Here is a 21,157-nt window from a genome sequence, read left to right as displayed (position 1 = left end):
TAATATTATAGTGTACACACAGCTTTTAGCTTGGAAACTGCACTCCGCTCGCTTATGTTTGTCGCCGTCCTTACAAAGTTTTCGAGCGATCTAATTTCAATTCTACGATGTTTAGCCACAGTATTACAATATTATTTCCTACAGTAAGGAAACGCCTTTGATGTCGCGCGATGCCGCCGCCAGCGTAGGTACTTACGCTGCCACACGAAAATACGCTAGGGTTACAACAAATGGGAAATAAAACAATTGTGATTATTAATATTATGATGAAATCATTTATTCATATGTACATTTAAAATAATTGCGATTATTAAATCTGATGTAATTATTTGTTCATCATAAATATATAATTACAGATAACTGCTAAATATAATTTACGTGGACACTTTATTTTTGGATGTTCTTAATTGTATATATATATAATATGATTAGAAAATAATGAGGACAACATATACATAGCTTTTTAATTCAACAGATACAATTAATACAATCTTTCTGAAATATTGTTTCCTTCTGGGATTTCAATGTAGATTTATATCCGTAAACGGAACAGTTTGTGCGCGCCATAATAGAATATGTAAGTACCTATGTATAATAAAATTATTACACAAAAAATACGACTGCGTCGTCCTTTCGCGCTAGGTAAGGCAAACTAAGCGTGTTTGCCTTACGCGGCCCGCGTCGCCCGACCCCCGTTTCTCTGCACAAGTACATTCGTTTCCGTACTGTATAGATATTGTAATACTGTGGTTTAGCCATAACAAGACTTGTTCCTTCTAGTTTGCAACGCTTCGTCTCTTTTGCTCTTTAACTATATTGCATTAAAAGAATGGGAAACTGTTTGAATTAATTTAACACATATTAATTTAGTCTTTTCTCTTCCCTTAAGTATATTTACTAATATACTATGTGTCATACAGTGATTATGTAGGTAAATTAAGAAGACTATAGGTATCTACGAAAAAATCATGATGAAGCGATGAAGACTATAGTTTACTGATGAAACGATTTTATAAACGTCTTACTTCTGTGTACAGTTTTCTTACGAATATAATATTATAAGCAAACAAAATAGCGTTCTATATTGAATTAAATCTTTATAAACATTTAAGCGAAATAACCAAAAAATACAACGAAAAATAAATTTAAAAGTTAATTAATACATTGTCAGATAGAGCATAAAATGTATAAAAAGAGGTAAAAATAAATTTAAAAGCTGACGAAAAGCGATGTTGATTGTTTACCGTTCGTCCCTCAAAGGGGATTGTGCGAAACTCCCGGAAGACGTCAATTTTTTAAATTGATTGTACTACGTCCGAATTAATCAATTTTCCAACGGCCTTTTGTAATTGAAAATTTGTTCCCGGAACTGTGGGAGACGTGAAACAACATTGGTTTGATGACTTGTGACAAGTTTTGTGTCCTCAATTTATAGGAATTATTTGAAAAATTGCTCTGCCCCGAATTTGTTTTGTAGCCTATGTTTGACCCTGATTCTTGCCCTATTTCCATTCCAAACTTCATCCAAATAGCTCTTGTTGTTAATATTGATAGCAAAACAAACGGACAGCTGATATTCTCTTTTTAACATAAGTATAAATATTCCAAGAAAGATATTACAGATATACAATGAGAGAGTAATAGGTATTGTGTTTTGTTTGATCCTTTCAAAACATTATTATTATGCATGGAATATAACGAAAATATGATAAATTTCCTTCCATTTCAAACAGAATATTTCCTATTATTTCTATTAAATTGCGCCATTATTTAATTTTGCCGAAAAGTAGAAACGTGGCATTGTAATGAGCGGGAGCTTAATTGAAATTTATAAACGCTCCCGGAATTGTGTGCAAAATGTATTATGAACTTTGAATATATCAAACACATAAAGAGGTATTTTCTTATAATTAATTGAAATATGTAATATGTTTTAGTAATGTCCAATTCTAGGACTCTCTGTCTATACTACTTGTTCTTTGAAAAAGTATAATACGAACAAAGTTTTCCCATAATATCTTCCATACCATCAAACTACCTGACTTTGTTTGTTACATAAATAATACTAGATTTCCGCCCGCGGCTTCGCCCGCGTTTGCAAAGGAAAAGCCGCATAGTTCCCGTTCCCGTGGGATTTTCGGGATAAAAACTATCCTATGTGTTAATCCAAGTTACCCTCTATAAGTGTGCTAAATTTCATTGTAATCGGTTCAGTAGTTTTTACGCGAAAGAGTAACAAACATCCATACATCCATACATCCATACATCCTTACAAACTTTCGCCTTTATAATATATATAAATATATAAATAATATAAGAAGTACTTTCTATTAATTATTAGTATAATAATATAATAAGATATTAAGACACAGACAAATTAGCAGCGATAGCGAGCGGAAGTTAGCTAGACACAGTTAACGTTACAGAAACATGACGTTCCTTGGGGACGGCTTTCAACCGAACGGGGTCGATACAAACAATAGCTTATTTTAAAAGCAATATACGTAATATAAATTATAAACAATCACTGTAATGTGTATGGAATTTATTCTTAAACCCTTTCGCGTAAGGTAAAGCTTTGGAATGATCTAGCTATGATGTTATAACTATAGAAATAACTATGACATTGGGGCCTTCAGGGAAATAGCGTATTCGTCATTAAAAGGCCAGCAAAGGTTATAGGGTTATAGGTGTTTATGGACGGTGGCAACCACTTAACATCAGATACCCCAACTGCCCCTTAATATGCTACGCCTTGAAAAAAATTGAAATAATATACCTATGTTCAGGATCGGTGTCGATGCCAGCAATGAAAACAAGAAGCCAGAAGATGAGGTCAACGAATACCTCATGAAAGCTATAGACGCCCGCTCCATAGATCGCCTGAGGACGGAACACTGCAAGCCGTTCACACTCACCTTCCGAGATAGCAAACTGGAGAAAAAGGTAATTTATAGATAAGGTTAATAGGTAAATTAGGTTCTTCTTGATTTTTCTACGGAGCAGGAATACAACGACCAAAGCATGTAAATTTATTTTAGTATTAGGTGATCTTCTTCCTTCTTTGCCTAGAGATATCGTGAATTATTATCTGCATCTTTTTTGAGAATTTCAGTAGGTATAAAAAAGTTATGTAACCTTTTCTTAAACTGTTCGTTAAAACTACTATTGTAAAAACGTCGCCTAAAAATGCCATCGATGTTTAATTTTACAGTAGTTATAATGTTTCAAAATCTTAAAAAACTAGTATGTATATGTTAGTGTTTTCATTAATTAATAGTACAATAGCAATGAAAAGTACCTAATTAAAACTGATTCTGTATACAGAGACAATTTTTTATTGTAAAAGAAATGGCCTTCGGTAAATAAACACAACGAAAAAAATTTAAAGCTTTTGTATTACTCATCTTTTATACTTTTTCGATTATATTTTACGCTTCAGATTTTTGTTGTATCTATTCAGTTCCCTCTTTAATGCATTACATTTTTATGTCACACAAAAAAAATTCATGTAAATGTTCGAAAAAAATAATCGCAAGATTCGTTAAATTTATATTTCTACTAGTTCAGTAGGTACTAAATTATCTCAACTCGCAATTACATTTAAATTTAAAACAATGTTACTTAATTCGCGCGATTAATTCATTCCCGGGGGTCCTTGCAATAGTGAATTTTTTAACTTATTTCATGCAAAGAAGGCTGCAAATTACTCTGGGCTAATTGGAGAGGGGCCAGTTGGCAGCCACTGTGTTCTAGAAATCTAGTTAAAGCGGCACTTGGGAAATTCGCGTAAAAGCCTCTAATGTAGGTAATGTTGGAACACATCATACGCATACCGATTGGTAGACTGTTTTAAAGTAATTATGCCTAGATTTAAAGTTATAGCTTAATTGTTAATAGGATTTTACAGGTGAAATGTTTTATTTAACCGTAACATAGTGGATAATTAACTTAATTCTAAGTTTTTTTATCGATATCGATGTAGATATTATTTGATCGGCTTTTTTTTTGATAATATTGTAAATTATAAGCAAGACTTGTGCATTTTTATTTACCTCTCATTCCAAATATATTAAAGGTTAGGTACTTACTCTATATCTATAAGTATAGGTACATAACAATATTTTAGAGTAGAATGTAAACATTCTATTTTTATCTACTCAACTCATATCTATTACATCTCAACGCCCAAAGTTGCCAAAATAAATTTGCCATTTTGTTCCGAACACAAAAATGAAGTGGGATCCCTTTTAAAAACTTTGAGATGAATCTCCGCGTCTCATACCAACTTGTAACGAGGTGGAGTTGTAATAACATGAACTTGGCACTAACTTTACCCCTCCCCTGGCTTCGCTTGTTGAAAAATACACATGTTAGGTAACTTTTAAAAACAAGGTTTATTAAATGTAGCAAGATTTTTATCTGGTTGAACTGATAATAAGCAAGAAAGATATTAAAATAGCTATAGATTGTTACTAGGTATCTTACTTATGAATTATTTTGACACACAATAATTGTAATATCTGGCACATAAAACCTAATTGTAGTGAAACTCTATTTAATGTTGTGCGGTTAATAATTTGGCTTTAAATGGTTAGAAAACGTTTAACTGAGCATTTAAGTTTCATTCAAAACTAATTGGTAGCAAGCCAAATGTTATAGACGATCTTTGCGGGTAAGTTTTTGTTAACCCATTGAGCCCCGAACGGCCCGATCGGTCCACGACACAATAGATTTTCTATTGTGTCTGTGATTCCGGGGCCTGAGTTATTAAGGAAGAACTTTATTATTCCCAACGATATTCCCAAGCGCCTATGATATCGAGGCATTTAAAAGGAGAGTCTGCCTCCACCTTAAAAAGTCGGCAACACGTCTTCGGACACGTCTGTAGATGCCTATGAGTTGTGGAATTGCTTACCTCAAGGCGATCCACATGCTCGTTTGCCTACACTCCCATAAACTTGAAAAAAAAAACTTTCATTCACCTGCCTAGTAGATATAATTTACCGTATCATAATATGCCTAAGGGATACGTTAATTCAGACAAATTACAAAATAGGTCAAAATTGCATTAATTTTCACGTAGTACATTTAGCTACATCTTCGGTTAACTTCGCCCACAAGTAGAATACAAGTTTCAGTATGTGTTTCATAAATGTTATTAATTCTTGTTTCCAGTACAACGCGGAGAGAGACAGAATGCTCAAAATCTACTTCTTCTGCTCAATCCTCGTGTACATCGCTATTGTTTTCATCCAAACAATGGTCTACGATATGTGAGTATTATAAACTGTTCTTCTACTTATAGTATTTATTAAGAAGCTTTTTAACAATTGGCATTTTTTTATTATTTTTTAGTTTGATAGTACATATTCAAAAGCTTTATAAACGGGACATTTTCAAAGTCTATAGTTTGAATCTCGTCTCTTTACCGAATTTTTACTATTCACTAATTGATAATGACCTGTTCCTTAAAATTTCTAAATTTGTATGTTATCTATAGAACCATCGGGTGTGCCATCACTATGTTCCTCTGCGCTTCCATCGTCTTGAGTGTGACGTATATCGTGGTCTGCCTCGATTTTAAGGTTGGTAAATTTAAAATACTCCACATTATATTTAATTTAGGTATTTAGTATTTACCCTGGATACATGATCACATTGATAAAATATTTTTAATTATGATTTGTCTTTTGTTACAACGTTTGATACTTCACTTTAGTTTAATTTACGATTAATAAGTAGAGTAACAAGCAATAGATCTCTAAAACGAAACAAAACATTGTAATGGTTGTTCATTAAAATTTGAATAATTAATAAACTATTTAGAATATCACTTACGGGAAGTTGTATCTGTTGTGGTCAATTTGTATCATTTGATTTCTGTTACTTTTCTATCTTTTTTATCCTGCAGTAAACCAGTAGTTAACAGTTGTTCTTCTTTTTCAAAATTACATTATATTTTAACATTATAGTACACGGCGCCGAAACTGCAAAGATTCTCAGCTAGTATCCACAACAACCGAACTCTTGCACAACTAATGTCGTTCCTTGTTGTTGGCGCAGTCGCTCTACAGATCGAAGTCGTTATGGTAAGATGAAAATGATTCCTTGAATACGAACCATATATATTATTTAGACTGTATGACAATATTTCAATCAAATCAAATTATTAAAAGAAGACCCAATTTTTTAAATGAATTACTTAAGATCTACTAGTATAATGTTATTTAAATTATGTTTCTCGTTGCAGGGAATTCACCTACTATCTCAGCCATCAGAACCCGTCGCCGGCGATGAATGTCCACGAAGCATTAATGAGGTAAGGGATAAGGACATTTGCTTATTTTCCCTTAATCTTACTTTTCCATAACTATATTAAAAGAATAATTTATATGATAATGTATATTTTACTTGAAATAATCCTGTTTACTTATAGTCTTTACATCTATAATAATTATTATACTATGTTCACTTCAATATGTGACTTCTTCTGCATCTCTATGATAATAATTACAATTTCAGTGACTTAAAGTCTCTTCTATAATTTCTTAACGATGTATAAATCTTATTCTTACATCATCAGGGCCCGTAGACAAAGTAACAATTAAAAAACGATAACGAAGTTAGAAAAGGAAAAATGTATGGGATTGACATTAGATAGACCACGTGATCTAACGCGGCGTATGTCAATCCCATACATTTTTGCCTTTTCTAACTTCGTTATCGTTTTTTAATTGTTACTTTGTCTAAGGCCCCAGCACTATTAACTTGAAATAGTACCTGTAACAAATCGATTACCTTTAAGATAAGTCTATTAATTGTATCTTCCTTCTTTACGATATTTAAATCTAAATCTTCCACTAGCACTACCTCCAACTGACTCTCCTGGTGATGTTCCTCTGCGCGGTTCACCAAGTTCTCATCACGCTGCTCAAGACGATCCTCCTGGTCATCATCAGCTTCACGTATATCGGCATCACCGTACAGAAGTTCATTTACTACCAGCAGCATTACTATAACAACCAGTGAGTGATCATTTCTATACAAATATGTACTAGTAGGGAAGTCTGATAAGAATTTTTAAGTGTTACCATAACAGTTATAGGTAACCCAGTGATAATCGTTCTTTTTTCTGTAGCAATGCATATAATAAAAGAGTAAAATAATTGGGACCGTGTTAGAAATAGTTATACAAATAATGATTTATTTAAATTAGTATCCGCGTTACGTAAGATTTGTATATGATATTTACTCGTGATATTCATGGTATTTGGGTGGATATCATGAATATCAAAAATCAGTTTTTATATATTGCAATTTTGCAAATAATATTATGAATTTAGAGCCTTTGGTAACCTTACGTTAGTTAAGGTCCAATATCATCAGGCCCCGGAATCACAGACACAATAGAAAATCTATTGTGTCGCGGTCGGATCTGGCCGTTCGGGGCTCAATGGGTTAAATGGATTACTTAGTAAATTGATACGTTGGCTCTAGAATATTTTTCTCTCTCTAGGTACAAATGCGCAGAGGACTGGAACCAGGACTTGACCAACATTGTAGTGGCTCTCGGTGCGCTTGTCGCTTTGCTGTTACACTCACAGCAAACTGAGAGCACCTATCGGCTGGACTTCATCTGGAAATTGCAGGCCAATGGTGAGATTTGTATGGAATATTAGATAAGTTAAAGTTTTTCTGTCTATAGATAACAAATAAAGGTTAGATCACATTAAACAATCAGCTCAGCATTTCAAATATGCATTTTCATTCTCATTAACTAACAAGAATTTGTTATCCTACCGGAAGAAATCGTACTTTATCTTATTAATGTTAAATTAGAGATACAATAAGAATATTTTCCTCTTCGAACTCATCTATGTCGAGCATAGTTTGTAATTTGTTTTTACTGTAATTACTTATATTACAAAACAAATAACTAAATGAACAAGGTTGAAACTTTAATTTTGTGTAAACACTTTGCACAAATGCTGACAACATCTGTCTTCAATACAGATGAGAAGGAAGACATGGAACATCTAGAGGCGTACAACAGAAAGTTGCTAGCGAACATTCTGCCGGAACACGTAGCCCAACATTTCTTATGCAGCGATAAAAACTTCGACGTAAGTACCAGAACAATAATAAAGTTTTGAGTGTAGTTTGAAATTTAATAAACGTCGATATAGCTGGCTTGACTTTATGAAATCACGAACTATTGTTTTCTTTAATTAATGATTGGAAATCTTTACACTCGCTTCGTATGTTGTGTGCGTTTCACTTCATCAAGCTTACCACTTTTTTATAAAAAGATCGATTGTCTTTTCAAGAACAAGTATTCTTTGAAAGCGACAAATAATAGCATACCGACTATTCAAATAATCCTCTTTAACAAACAAATAGATATTTATAATTATTGATATTATGTTGGTACATTGCAAGACATATCTTCAAATTCGTTCTTGAATTTGAAGATATGTCTCTATTTAATCTTTCGTTAAACCTTGTGAACTTGTTATTGGCTCAATCAATTATACGAAGCATTTTCAGAGGATGTATAAAGATTATATCGTAGTATTATATCGTAGGCGGATCGTAGTAACTTCTCACAATGACATCACAACCTTTTTGTTTTTGAATCATAAACCGGAAAGAAATGCCGAGTTTCTAATAATCCATAACCTTACAGGAGCTATACCACGAGCAATGCGAGTCCGTCTGCGTCATGTTCGCCTCCATCCCGAACTTCTCTGAATTCTACGTGGAACTTGAGGGCAATAACGAAGGTGTCGAATGCCTCCGTCTTCTGAACGAGATCATTGCTGACTTTGATGAGATCCTGGCTGAGGAGCCGTTCAAGTACATTGAGAAGATCAAGAGCACGGGTGCTACGTATATGGCGGCGTCAGGTAAGTTTCCGAACTTATAATTTTTTAACTCATCTACTTCGAAAATTTATTTAAAACATGGAAAATTCAGCTGCTGTTAAGATTTTTTAAATTTACTCAACTTTAAACATTATAATATCAGTTTGAGGCTATTCAACGTTGTTCACAAGCCATAATAAATTATGAGGAAGTAATAAATAATCTTCTTCTACTCAAAGCAAATCTGATCCAGTCGTAATCACATAAACGTCAATTAACACGTCCTATTGTTAGACCGTATTGCATCAATCAAAGAAAATCATTTAATTCTCAATCTCTAAATGCGTAATGTTTGCACAAAAGTTGACAAAAATTACACTAGGAATCAACACATTAGCCGATATCAGCTCCTCGTTATTACTACATAAAAGTAATAACGTGGACTCCTTATAAACTTCCATTTCACATGCCCCAAAGTTAATCTGTGCATAAAAGCTACAATTAACATGCTCTAAGGGCCGATTTTTCAATGCTTGGATAAAACTTATTCGTCGAATAATGTATAAAACTACCATTTTAAAAAGTATTCTTATTGCCCGTATTTGACAGTTTACGTGACATTTTAATATTATCGTGTAATAATTTATTGGACGGATAAGTTTTATCCAAGCATTGAAAAATTGGCCCTAAATCTTCTACCATCATCTACCAGGTCTCACAGCCGCCACCCGTGACTTGCGCGGGTTCCGCCACGTGACCGCGATGGCGGACTACGCGCTGCGGCTCCGCGAACAGCTGCAGTACGTCAACGAGCACTCGTTCAACACGTTCCGTATCAGGATCGGTAAGTATCAATGTGCTGGTTCTGCAAGTTAACGGGACTTGATAGCCGCTAGTGATCTCTATGGGCTGTTTAAGAAGTTCCTGCTTAAACAGCCCATAGAGTTCTCATAAAGATCTCTGTGGGTTCTATATTGCTGCTTGAACGGTTTCTTTTTCTTGCTAGCGGTTTTCGAGAACTATTGTCTCGCGGGTGCTGAATTCTCTTATTTTACGCAATTTACCATAAAATTTGTGTATTCAGTTGTCAATAAATTGAATTTATCCTCTGCGAATGTTATATGCATTACTGCGAAAGTTGCATTTTGCGATTGTTTTAATGTAACATGTGGATAGACATCAAGAGTGGCATCTTACAGGGATCAATATTGGACCCGTGGTGGCTGGTGTGATCGGTGCTCGGAAGCCGCAGTATGACATTTGGGGAAATGCTGTCAATGTCGCCTCTAGGATGGACTCCACTGGACTTCTTGATCATATCCAGGTGATTTTTTATAAGAGGCCTGTCATTGGATCTCTATTGGAGATGTTAACATCTAGTAAACTGAAGTGTTCAGTACCTACTTATGTGATTGTAGCTTAATCTGGCTATATTAGAATTTTAGATGTTTTTGAATGCCTAATGAAAATTTTCCCTCTTAAGTCTGAAGCCAACATTAAAGTTTATCATTGCAATGCCAAAGCATAACACCCTGCTGTGCGACAATTGTGGTACCACAATCTTACTTACACTCTCACTCCAACATCCATGTTACCGCAAAGCGAAAGTCCCCGCCCATTTACATAATGTCCAGCCACTCGTTTATTATAGTGGCGTTGCGAACGTTCTGTAGGTGACACAAGAGGTGTACGACATACTGTCGAAGCGCGGCTACAAGCTGCGCTGCAGGGGAACTATCGACGTGAAGGGGAAGGGCAACATGGTGACGTTCTTCCTTGACGGCATCGGGGAGACGGCGATCATTAACAGCACGCATGACTTGTATGCGGTGAGTTTGGTTTAAAAAAAAATACTTTTTGACAAAACGTTTTCACAGTACGTTTTCGTGCTTCCAAAAAAATTTCAAACATTGACGTTGCTAACAAAATATTTTCAACATCAACGTTTGTCTATGATATAGGAAGAATTTTCTAGGTGAATAGTATCTAAACTGGAATGCTTTCGCAATCTCATATTCCAGCATCCATCAAAGTCTAGATAAATAAAGAACACCTCACAAATGCACTCCGTCTTTCCGCCCAATAATGCACAAATTGAAAATTCTAAAATTAAACATTATTTATTTTAATATAAAAAACCTAATCTAAAATGATTTACGTAATTCCAGAACCCCACACCGTCGACGTCTGGTACGAGTGGCATGGCCCATGACAAACCAGAGCACCGACCTCTGGAGACGCTCTCTGAAGGGCACACAGACGAAGACGGACCCTCTCCTAGGGCATCGATACCCAAAGGTTTGGAAACTGATTTTATCCATCGATAACTCTGACGATAGCATTATAATATAATATACCTTAGTAATATACTAGTACAGTTATTAAAGAATGTGTAAAATTTTACTAAATCTATTATACTTTTTACAACAAAAAAAAATATAAAAAAACAATTATTTAACAATTGCAGCCTTTATAGTAATGAATATCATTCTATTCAATTGTTTATTTCTCAATTCAATCTAACAATTTCAGAGGAAGAAGGATCAAGCTCAAAAGTCGGAAACGAAACCTCTTCATCCCGGGACAGCCTCGCGAGTGCTGTCCGTGCTAGAGTGATGAAGCAAATGCAGCGACCCCTCTCACTAGCCGATAATCCCGGCCTACCAGCGTTCATAAGCCTCCTTCAATCCAAGGCATATTCCACCGACTTGGGCACAGCCGCGTACTCCGGTAACAACAAAACTAACTTCTCCCTCACGGATATCAAGAAACCAGCAGCCGAAACCCATAGCAGCAGCGAATTTGATGGATTCTACGACGCAGAAGTACCACAACGTGCGGTCAGCCTCGCGGACTTTCTGTTCCGCAGGAAACCACGCACCAACAACACGCCCGTTAACATCATCGAGAATCCCATGAACATCGTCTAAGGCCTCGGCTCCACGATGTTCATACGCAGCTTTTTAAATGATATAATTAGATTTAAGAACCCTGATATGACACTCACCGGATTTGACGACACCCCGGATTGGACGCAATATATTATCGGATTTGACGAACATACTGGACTTGACAAAACATCTCGGATTTGACGAACCCCGGATTGGACAAAATATACCTATCGGATTTGACGACCCCGGACTGGACAAAATATCTCGGACTTCACAAATACAGGACGTGACAACTTTACAAGACTGAATGACAATGCACTTGTTGTTGAACAACATAAGCATTGTCAATTCATTCTATTGAACGAATTTATTGATATTAGTATGCGTGAATTGGATTATGCATTGCCAAGGTTGTGATACTTGATTCGTATTCCACGCGGGATGATACGCTTAATAGAAAAATATGAGACCACGGGTACTGTCAATTGTATAAGGATTTACATAATGTTGAGGAAACAGCGTGCTATAAGATGTATTTAGGTGATAAGGCTATTGTAGAATGTAGGATGATATTAACGTGATGAGGATGCATAAAGTCGGACGGTTAGTTTGGAATCGAATTTCTTTTAGGTATACCAGAAAAATTACTAAACCGATTTTTAGGTCTGCACTTGACGTTTTGATGACAACTAAAAATACTGAAATTAACTGATACGAAACCAAATCATAATTATGTTAAAATAAAATCTCTATTTTTTTGCCGTGTTTTTTTACTACTACTATAACTAAAGCTTAACCGTGTAAAATGATAAAATCCCAAATAAGGTCGTCCTGTCCTTTCCCTTACCCTTCCCAGTCCTATCCTTTATTCCCTCCATAAATTCTCTTCTTATTTTTTTTTAATAAACTGTTTATATCTTTCTTTTGGTCCCTATTTTTTATTTTCAGAAACATTTCAATCCAATAATTAAATGAGAGATCGACCTTAGTTGAGATTTACATTATTATGTTATTTTTTTAATGATACCTTGAGAGCAGAGCTTATATAATATTATGAATTGTCTACATTGTAACTTATTAATAGTGCAGACCGATATAAAATCTTTACAGGCACGTATTTTTTTTTGCGTTGTGCATGTAGAAATTCGACGAATAGAGCGTTAAAGAATTGTCAGTATGAAACGGATTTTTAAAAGTGATGGGCAATGGTAAAATCAAATATCAAAGTCAACCAAAGGAACAATCTCAACCTAACGTAAGAATTGATTTGAAAATAACCATTTTTTATTATTCTCTATGTGTAAATAATATACTTATTTTATTCTTCGTTAAATGTAGGGAATGTTTATTATGTAACTTATCTGTGTATCTTAGCGAGATTTTTTTTTTATTTATAAAATTTCCAGTTAAAATAAATTTTTATAATTATTTCGACTAATTTCAAAACGTACGTATTCATTTTGTCGTCGTTTCCAGTGTTTTATGACAAGATTTTTATTTTTTATTTGTTAAATTATGTTTAAATATTATTTCCTTCACATGTTACCATAGATATAGATAATATTATTTAATCAAGATTCCATAATTGTGTAATCCCTTAAGCGATCACGTTTGTCTCGTTACCTATTTTCATTTATGTAATTTTTATTTTTTCAATACTTCCAATTAATTTCAATACTTCAAATAATTTATTTAAATTATTAGTTTCATTGATACTTACTTTTTTGTCTAATCAGAATCTCAAATCTTGTTTTACTCATTGTCTGATTTATTTTTCGAGACAAGTATGATTATGCAAGTCTATCATTCCATTCAATAGTATAGTAATTAAAATAGTAAAACTAATATTATATTCCAAATTCTCGATGTCTCTAGCTCCATAATGAATGTCAGAAATAATATCTGTACGTGAAATAAAGAAAAAAAAAGCCAAAAAAAATACAAAATACCAAAGAACAAAAAAATGTATTCGTAATAATTTTGTAAAAATTTATTTTGTGGAATTTCTTATAATATGTATATTTTTTTTTGTTATTTCCGTTAAAATTGTTTATTATCGTTACTTAATTTCTTAAAATCGTTTGCCCTGTGTTATTTTTTATATAAGTAACATATTTTTATCTTTATAAACATTGCAATGACGGTGTGTTGGACCGTATTACGACAAAAAGCCCGCATACAATCTGACGTAAGACGATATCCATAGACGGGTCCCCACAGGGTGAGCAGCCTTGCAAAATCAAATAAATGATGATTTGATTTGATTTGAAGCGATTGTTGCGCGTAGCAGTTCGGTCATTGTTGACGTGGCTCGGTGGAGGAAAATGACGTCACAAGCGCTTTCTGTTACACGCCCAGCCATGTCCACATAGACAGACCAGCTTCGTGCAGTTATAGCTTCGGCTGCTCGCACTGCGGGGACCCGCCTAATCACAAGAAGACATTTATCGCGTAAGAAGAAAAGTTTTTACGCATACATGTCTTGTGAAAACCATTTATGTTGTCACACGTCACCTCCTCGTGTTTTATTGGTCGTTTTATAAAATATCGTGACGTGATACGATACGACAAACCGTCTTTGTATAATATAATCTTTTATAACGTAGTTTGTATGTATTTTAACGGAACATGTCATGCTAAATGTTCCCTTAAAATCGTAAACGTTTAAATTATTGTCTATTTAATACAGTCGATTATAAATTCTAGTAATTAGGTAGGTACGTAGTTAATGTGTAAGGTAAGATCAATTGTTCTATTTTCATGTGATCCATATTATTATGAGCCTTCTAAATCTATTTTTGACCCCAGTATTTTTCGATGTTTTATACAAGTTTGCGTAATATGTATGAATCGTGCCAATGAATTTCCAAATTAACAGTATTAACAAGTAGATATTTATTATTTTACAATGTTATGTAAAATTTGTTATATAATTTAAATAACCTCTAAGGTAATTTTATTGTTTGTGACCTAATCTGAAGATGCATAGAGTCAAGGGAGCTCTTGTACGTCTTATAGCAGTACTTATTTAAGAGGGAAGTGACGGCACTAGGCGAGGAATAAGAACTACTCTAGGACGTATCGATAACCCCGAAAACATGATAATACTCAACAACTTTTATATACCCATTATTCGTGAATTAGACACGTGAGAAAAATAATGCCTCAAACTAGAAGATAAAGTTCATTAGGTATACCTAACCTATGTCCTCAAAAGAGTTGGTTCTAAATTTGCTTATTGTCTTTAAAATATAATTGTCTCTATACATCTTCGAATTATGGTGATTAATTAATGAAAATTCAATTCAAAATTATAATGTTATATTTAATAGTTATTTGGCATATTTAGGTCTGTTATACAGCAGTAAGACATTTATTGTCTAATCTAAAAATGAACGCCCCTCCACTGTGTTTACGCTCACATTCAAAGTACGTGTATAGACGCAATACACACAAATTGGTCTGCCTCATTGGTCGTTCAGTCCTCCAGTCCCGTCCATGCCCGAACGACAGGACCAGTTGGCCAACTAGTGCATAAATGACGCGATGCACGACAGAACGGACGTGTCATTCCGTACATAGCGCGCTCTCCCCGCCATACAATGCTAGGCACCTGAACTGATCGCCCGATTAGTTGACAAATCAGTGCGCGAGTGTCAAAGTTTGCAGTAGAATCGACGCGCGCACACATATAAAGTGGTTCAATAATTATTTGTCCTCACACATTGAAACAATTAAGTTTAGTGGAGGGGCGTTCATTTTTAGATTAGACAATCTCTACTTAGTTTAAAACAGATGCATCTGGTACTTGAAGTATAAATTATGTGTTTGATGTTTAGATTAATTATTATTAATGAGCATAAGTCGTATAGTGCTGTGGATGTGGTCGAGTGCGGGTTTTATAAAAAAAAATATTTTTATCAAAAAATCAATATAATCGAACAGTGAGAAAGATGCTGAGAAATAGTTACATTTCACATAATTTATGTTTTGTTTTAAAATGCGTCACAAAGCTATTCATATACATCTATCGTTAAAAAATATGTTATTATTTCAACCTAACGTAAAAAATAATCTCTCACTCGACCGTTAAACATACGGCGCTAGAGATAGGCATTTATTACTATTAGTTATAATATGAAAGCGAATCTTATTATTTCATAATAATAATTAGTTCTGCCCCCAACATTCCTCATGTGTGTCCAATCATTTCGCTTGTTTAACTGTTTGTATCTCGGTGATGTTGTAACCAACTGTCAGCTCATCTTATTGGTTGGAATATTATTAAAGTACTTTTACATTAGGTGTGTATTCAAATTTAAATTTTCGAATTGCATCTATAGTCAGTAGGTACTTTATAATCAGTGCCGTCTTTAAGGCAGGGCCCGCAGGGCCCTGGCCCGAGGCCCCGAGGTAGGCAGGGGCCCCACAATTCTGAAAATTTTCGATATACAACAACAAATTTTATAACATAATAAGAAAAATATCAAATCACACACTTGGTAAAATAGAAACAAGATTTATATGAATAAATATAAGTATTGTTCTTTGTATAGATTATAATATATGGTTTTCATTCAATTTTATTTAAATTAGAATTGGTGGGGTATTAGTTTTTTAGATTCAAAAAAATTATTTATTGAACTCTCATATGTGGGGTGTTAAGAGACGGGGTTACGATTTAGCCTATTGCGTTATTGTAAACTGAAAAATGATAAAGTTAAAATTTAAGGATTTTCCATCCCTTACATAGGCCCCAGCCAGTACCTTGGCCCATAGCCTCGTTGATCCTAAAGACGGCACTGTTTATAATTAATAATTAATGTTATCGATAATGATTATTAATTATTATACACATTAAATCCCTCTGGCCCTTAATGTTAGCTAAGCTTTGCTATTTTTGATATTTTTATTAAATTTACCTCGAATATTCTTGATATAAGAACTAGGGCGACCTACATTTCTGTGATTTATAAATAATTCATAAATGAACTTAAAATAATTTGCATAGTACTTTTTATTTTGATACCAAACATGTCAAGTAAATTTGTTTATCAGTTTTTGCGCTTTCAACCCCTAAAAATAACGGAGTATCCATAAAACATTCACTTTACAGCTTATTTAAAAAAAATCTGTGAATATTTTTTTTCCACCAAGTGGGTGTATTATTATTTTCCAAATTATATATCTGATTATGTTCAATTTTCTATCAAGATGTGTTTTACATAAATAGATTCTATTATTATCTTTTTCTAAACGGTATCATTCCTCTGTTGTCAATGTTTTTTGAGAATTAATGGATACTCTGTATTTCTGCGCGCCAAAAATGTAATACAGCTTTTAAAAAAGCTATTTACGTATTTAGGTTTTATAATTAGATATTATATTTTATGCACTATTTAATTGTCTATTATAATATGATTACATTTATTCTCGTACATTATATTTAGGTATTGCACTTCGTGTCTACGTTACTGCAATTTCTTATTTGGATTTAATATTGTTTAATCCACGTAATGAGAACCAGAATGATGAATGAAATTTGTAATTGAACAATATTTGTAGAAAATAAAAACATGAAAACCATCAAAATATGTTACAAAATACAACTACTTATACAAAAATATTATTTCGGCAGCGCACTAATACCAGGCAAGGCGTCTGCTCGATTGTCTTTTAATATCATAAAACATGCAACTGAAAGATCTATAAAGAATGCACTAAAAATCATACACCAATGTTGCTAAGTACTTACTTTCATCTGGTTCTTAATACATGGGATTTAGGTAATCGTAATAAAATTGTATCCATTAGTAAATAATAGGTATTATTACCGTAGTATCTCAGTAATCGTATTTAGATAATATTGTGTAGTTCTTGGCCTAATCGGTGTCTGTTTATGTCAATGTTCAGTACCTTCATATAAGCTTTTAAAATCTAAAAAAAATCGTGTACGTACTTTTTAAATTAACGGTGTCAATTTTAGTGAATCATCGTGAAACAAATCTAATTTTATGGTGGTTTATTGTACCCCTTTCATCAATTTTACAATCATAAAATGTTAATAAAATCCTCTTTGCGGCACCTAATGACCTACCCCAAGATCACAAAAATATATTATCAACTGTACACGATTTACGTTTTTGAATAAAACTTACTTTGTAAGCGACTTCAACAAAGGAGGTTTCTCAATGCAGAGAGTTTGTAATTCACGTCAAAAAAACCAACCATATTAAAAATAATATGCCGTTAAACACTAAATTAATTATTTACTAGCTATCCGCCCGCTTCTTCGTCCGCGTTGTTCAAACCTATAATCATGCACCTGCTAAAACCTTTCTCTTGGGCAACTGTATCTTTCAAAAGATAGAGTTGCATCAAATACCGTTGCAAAGTTTTCAAGATCATTAGATCTTGGTACGTACGGACAGACAGACTGCGGGACGCGACTTTATTTTATACTATGAAGTGATATTTTTTTTACTATGAGGTCCTGGAATTTTTCCAGATTTACCACATTCACAAAAATTTTACTCCAATGACCTAATCTAAAAACTTCGTTAAAATCGATATTATGATGGTACTGAACATATTTTTCAAGTCATATTAATTCGGTGTATTTATGTCTATTTAACAAGTAGATAATTAGATAACAACTGCAAAGAAACGTTAAAGGAAAAGAGGGAAATAACAACATACACTGAGATTTACTCATTTTTTGTCACATCAGAATAAAACAAGCTCTCCTTAGTTTTTCTTCAGACAAATTCAAAATTATTATTGCCTATTAGGGTGCACTCACACACATCAGTCACCGTCAAGTCACCGATGACTGATCGGTGACGGTTTGTGTACGTATCCACAAACACCAGTCACCGTCATGTTGTCCGTCAGTCACGTCGCCGGTTTGACTGAATCATTGAACACATACATCAGGTTAGTCAGTGATTAGACGTGTGTCACGCTAGAGAACATGTAGCAATTATTGACGGTAGCACGACGCTGACCTGACGGTAGCACCGGGTGAGTGGGGATAAAAGTATGATACATGTATGGAAAGATTATTTGACGTGCCTGACCGGTGACGTCACTGATAGATTTCGTGCCGGCGACTGTCGTGTGGGAACAGAGTCATACTAGAACTATTGATACATATTTTTTTTTAATCCTGTCCGGTGACGTGCCGTGACGGTGACTGATGTGTGTGAGTGCACCCTTATTTTTGTTTTATACGTACCACTGTGACAAATAGATAAATTAATTAAAACAATTTTATTTCAACCCGATACATTAATACATATTGCAATTATTATTCAAAGACTTACTTATAGTCTTTGAATACGGCGATACAAAAAAACAGTACCTACCTAAAGAATACCAATTGTTTAATTTCTCATAATTTCGTATGATGTTAGAATATTTTGAAAGTTCAATAATTTAACCGCATTATAAATCGTATACGATTGTAATATCACACATAATAATTTATATTGTAATCTCAATTGTCCGTATTTAAGCAAAAAGGAACCACCCAGCAAAAACGCACTTCTGAGATATCAAAGGATTTACAAAAACATTTGCAGCTCTGTCAGATGAAGTAAAATTAAAATTTATTTTATTTAAAATCATTGATAAATTACTTATTTAAGTATGTGTATATAAATTTGCTCTGAATATTCTTAAACTTTCTAGATAATTAAGAAAATGTGCATGTGGTTCCTTTTAACATTTATCAATTGATAGGTTTTCTCTTATACAAAAAGGAACCACATCCCAGGGATTTAATGATATAAATGAAACTATGTATTTATAATATCGTAATTAATGCTTTAATTAATAAAATATATAAAATAATACTTATATAGGACGTTTATTCGACGTTATCATCAAATTGGATTTCGAAATCCACCGTGTCTAGTCCATCTATGTGGTTTTCTATTGCATCATCACTAATGAGACCGTTATAAAAACTGTGCATCTTGTGGAATGAGATGTAATATGGACCGAATATCGCTAGAAGGTGAAGAAAGCTTCTCCAGAGGCAGCGACGTATAAGGTTCTTCGTTATCTTCTGTAATAAAAAGAAAAAAGCTTTAAACAAAACAATAAAGCCGCGTGGCTTTTATACGTAGGTAGGTATATGGCGACAGCAAAATATTATTAGTTCTTATAAAGCCGTGTCCCTACTAGAAGTATGTTGTATGTACATGCGCCATGTACAAAAAACTGGCTAAGTGCGAGTCGGACTCGCGCAACGAAGAGTTCCGTACCATTATCTATAAAAACGGCAAAAAAATCACGGCTTATTGTATGGGAGCTTCTTAAATATTTATTAAGCTATTGCATAGCTTCTATCGCGGGCCTTGAGCGCGGGGACCGAATCGAGAAATTCCGTAACGAAAAAACCTCACTCCGACGGGCTCGGAGGTGTGGCTTGAAGGCATGCTATGCAATAGCTTTACCGCGGCAGTCCCCGAGTGCCACACGTCTTTTTTTATTCTGTTTTTTAGTATTTGTTGTTACAGCGGCATCAGAAATACATCTAAACGTATTTTACCAAAATAGTAGGTAGGTACCTAGATCATCGACAGTTATTTTTAAAACAGGGTTTAGACTTTAGTAGTTTCATCTCACAATGACAGATGAATCGTAACAAAATGACTCTTAATTCGACTCGCCTTCGTGAACAACGACATTGTCGTTAAAATACGTAAATCCACAGAGGATTCCTCTTGTACTTACTTAAAATCACACCACAATCAGGAATGAATCAAAAGTGGATAAAGCGTACCTGCATCTCAGATTCAATAAGTACTTAAATGCATTAAATAAAACTACTTACCCGTTGTATCTTCATTATTATCTTCGGTGTTCGTCTCCAATGCTTTTCTTTCCCATTGCTTGCTTATTTATTTATTACTAAACATTTTCACATTTAAATTTAAAGGTAATTAACAAAAACAATAGAACTTACTTCGCGGAGGAAAAAAACACCGTCACGTATTCGAACTACTTCGCTGAATGTCACCTATATTGACAGATGTTCGACGTTTTACTTAAAAAATTGGAGTTTTGCACTTTGGGCTATTTAAGTAATGAAATACGTTGTTTAAAGTTGAGAAGCATTGTAACAAGTCAAGGCATTTGGTTCCATATAGCGATGATGGGTTTCAGAATGTTTTACAATATTTATTTATGCATAATAGAACCGAATGCTTGTGGTTTTATTTTGCAATAAAAAATTACAATTAAATTATGTATTTATTTTACGCATAACCATACCACAGAAACCTGGTTCCATTTTGTGTATTAAAAATAATTGTTATTAATAGAAATATGTGTAATGTATAATGGTACCAAGTAGGTGTGGATCTGTTTTGTATAAAATGACATGATAGT

At 33.8% G+C, this 21,157-nt stretch overlaps 1 protein-coding gene and 1 long non-coding RNA gene across 3 annotated transcripts in view; one reads left to right on the top strand and one right to left on the bottom strand.

Moving 5' to 3' along the window:
- LOC149911331 (adenylate cyclase type 6) overlaps positions 1-12,439 on the top strand; it is a 138,050-nt gene extending 125,611 nt beyond the window's left edge. For both annotated transcript variants that reach the window (XM_090105416.1, XM_090105407.1), the window contains 14 exons: positions 2,790-2,946; positions 5,179-5,276; positions 5,504-5,588; positions 5,976-6,092; positions 6,254-6,322; positions 6,868-7,028; positions 7,520-7,659; positions 8,017-8,126; positions 8,690-8,909; positions 9,580-9,711; positions 10,067-10,191; positions 10,541-10,696; positions 11,036-11,165; positions 11,400-12,439. In XM_090105416.1, coding sequence (XP_089961542.1) covers positions 2,790-2,946; positions 5,179-5,276; positions 5,504-5,588; positions 5,976-6,092; positions 6,254-6,322; positions 6,868-7,028; positions 7,520-7,659; positions 8,017-8,126; positions 8,690-8,909; positions 9,580-9,711; positions 10,067-10,191; positions 10,541-10,696; positions 11,036-11,165; positions 11,400-11,797 — 2,098 coding nt within the window. In that variant the 3' untranslated portion in view covers positions 11,798-12,439. The remainder of the gene's footprint in view (positions 1-2,789; positions 2,947-5,178; positions 5,277-5,503; positions 5,589-5,975; positions 6,093-6,253; positions 6,323-6,867; positions 7,029-7,519; positions 7,660-8,016; positions 8,127-8,689; positions 8,910-9,579; positions 9,712-10,066; positions 10,192-10,540; positions 10,697-11,035; positions 11,166-11,399) is intronic.
- A 6,977-nt stretch (positions 12,440-19,416) lies between these two features.
- On the bottom strand, positions 19,417-20,642 carry LOC149911330 (uncharacterized). Its single transcript, XR_016458094.1, has 2 exons — positions 20,601-20,642; positions 19,417-19,829 (listed from the first exon to the last, which is right to left on the bottom strand). It is a non-coding gene; the product is annotated as an uncharacterized LOC149911330 (long non-coding RNA).
- Between the last annotated feature and the right edge of the window lie 515 nt (positions 20,643-21,157).

Source organism: Colias eurytheme, chromosome 1, assembly GCF_061535395.1.
Source record: "Colias eurytheme isolate Ceu_HAF_F1 chromosome 1, ilColEury1 Martin Lab GWU primary, whole genome shotgun sequence".
Lineage (NCBI taxonomy): Eukaryota > Metazoa > Arthropoda > Insecta > Lepidoptera > Pieridae > Colias > Colias eurytheme.
The sequence above is the reverse complement of the archived record's forward strand: the minus strand, read 5'-3'. Positions and strand labels throughout refer to the sequence as shown.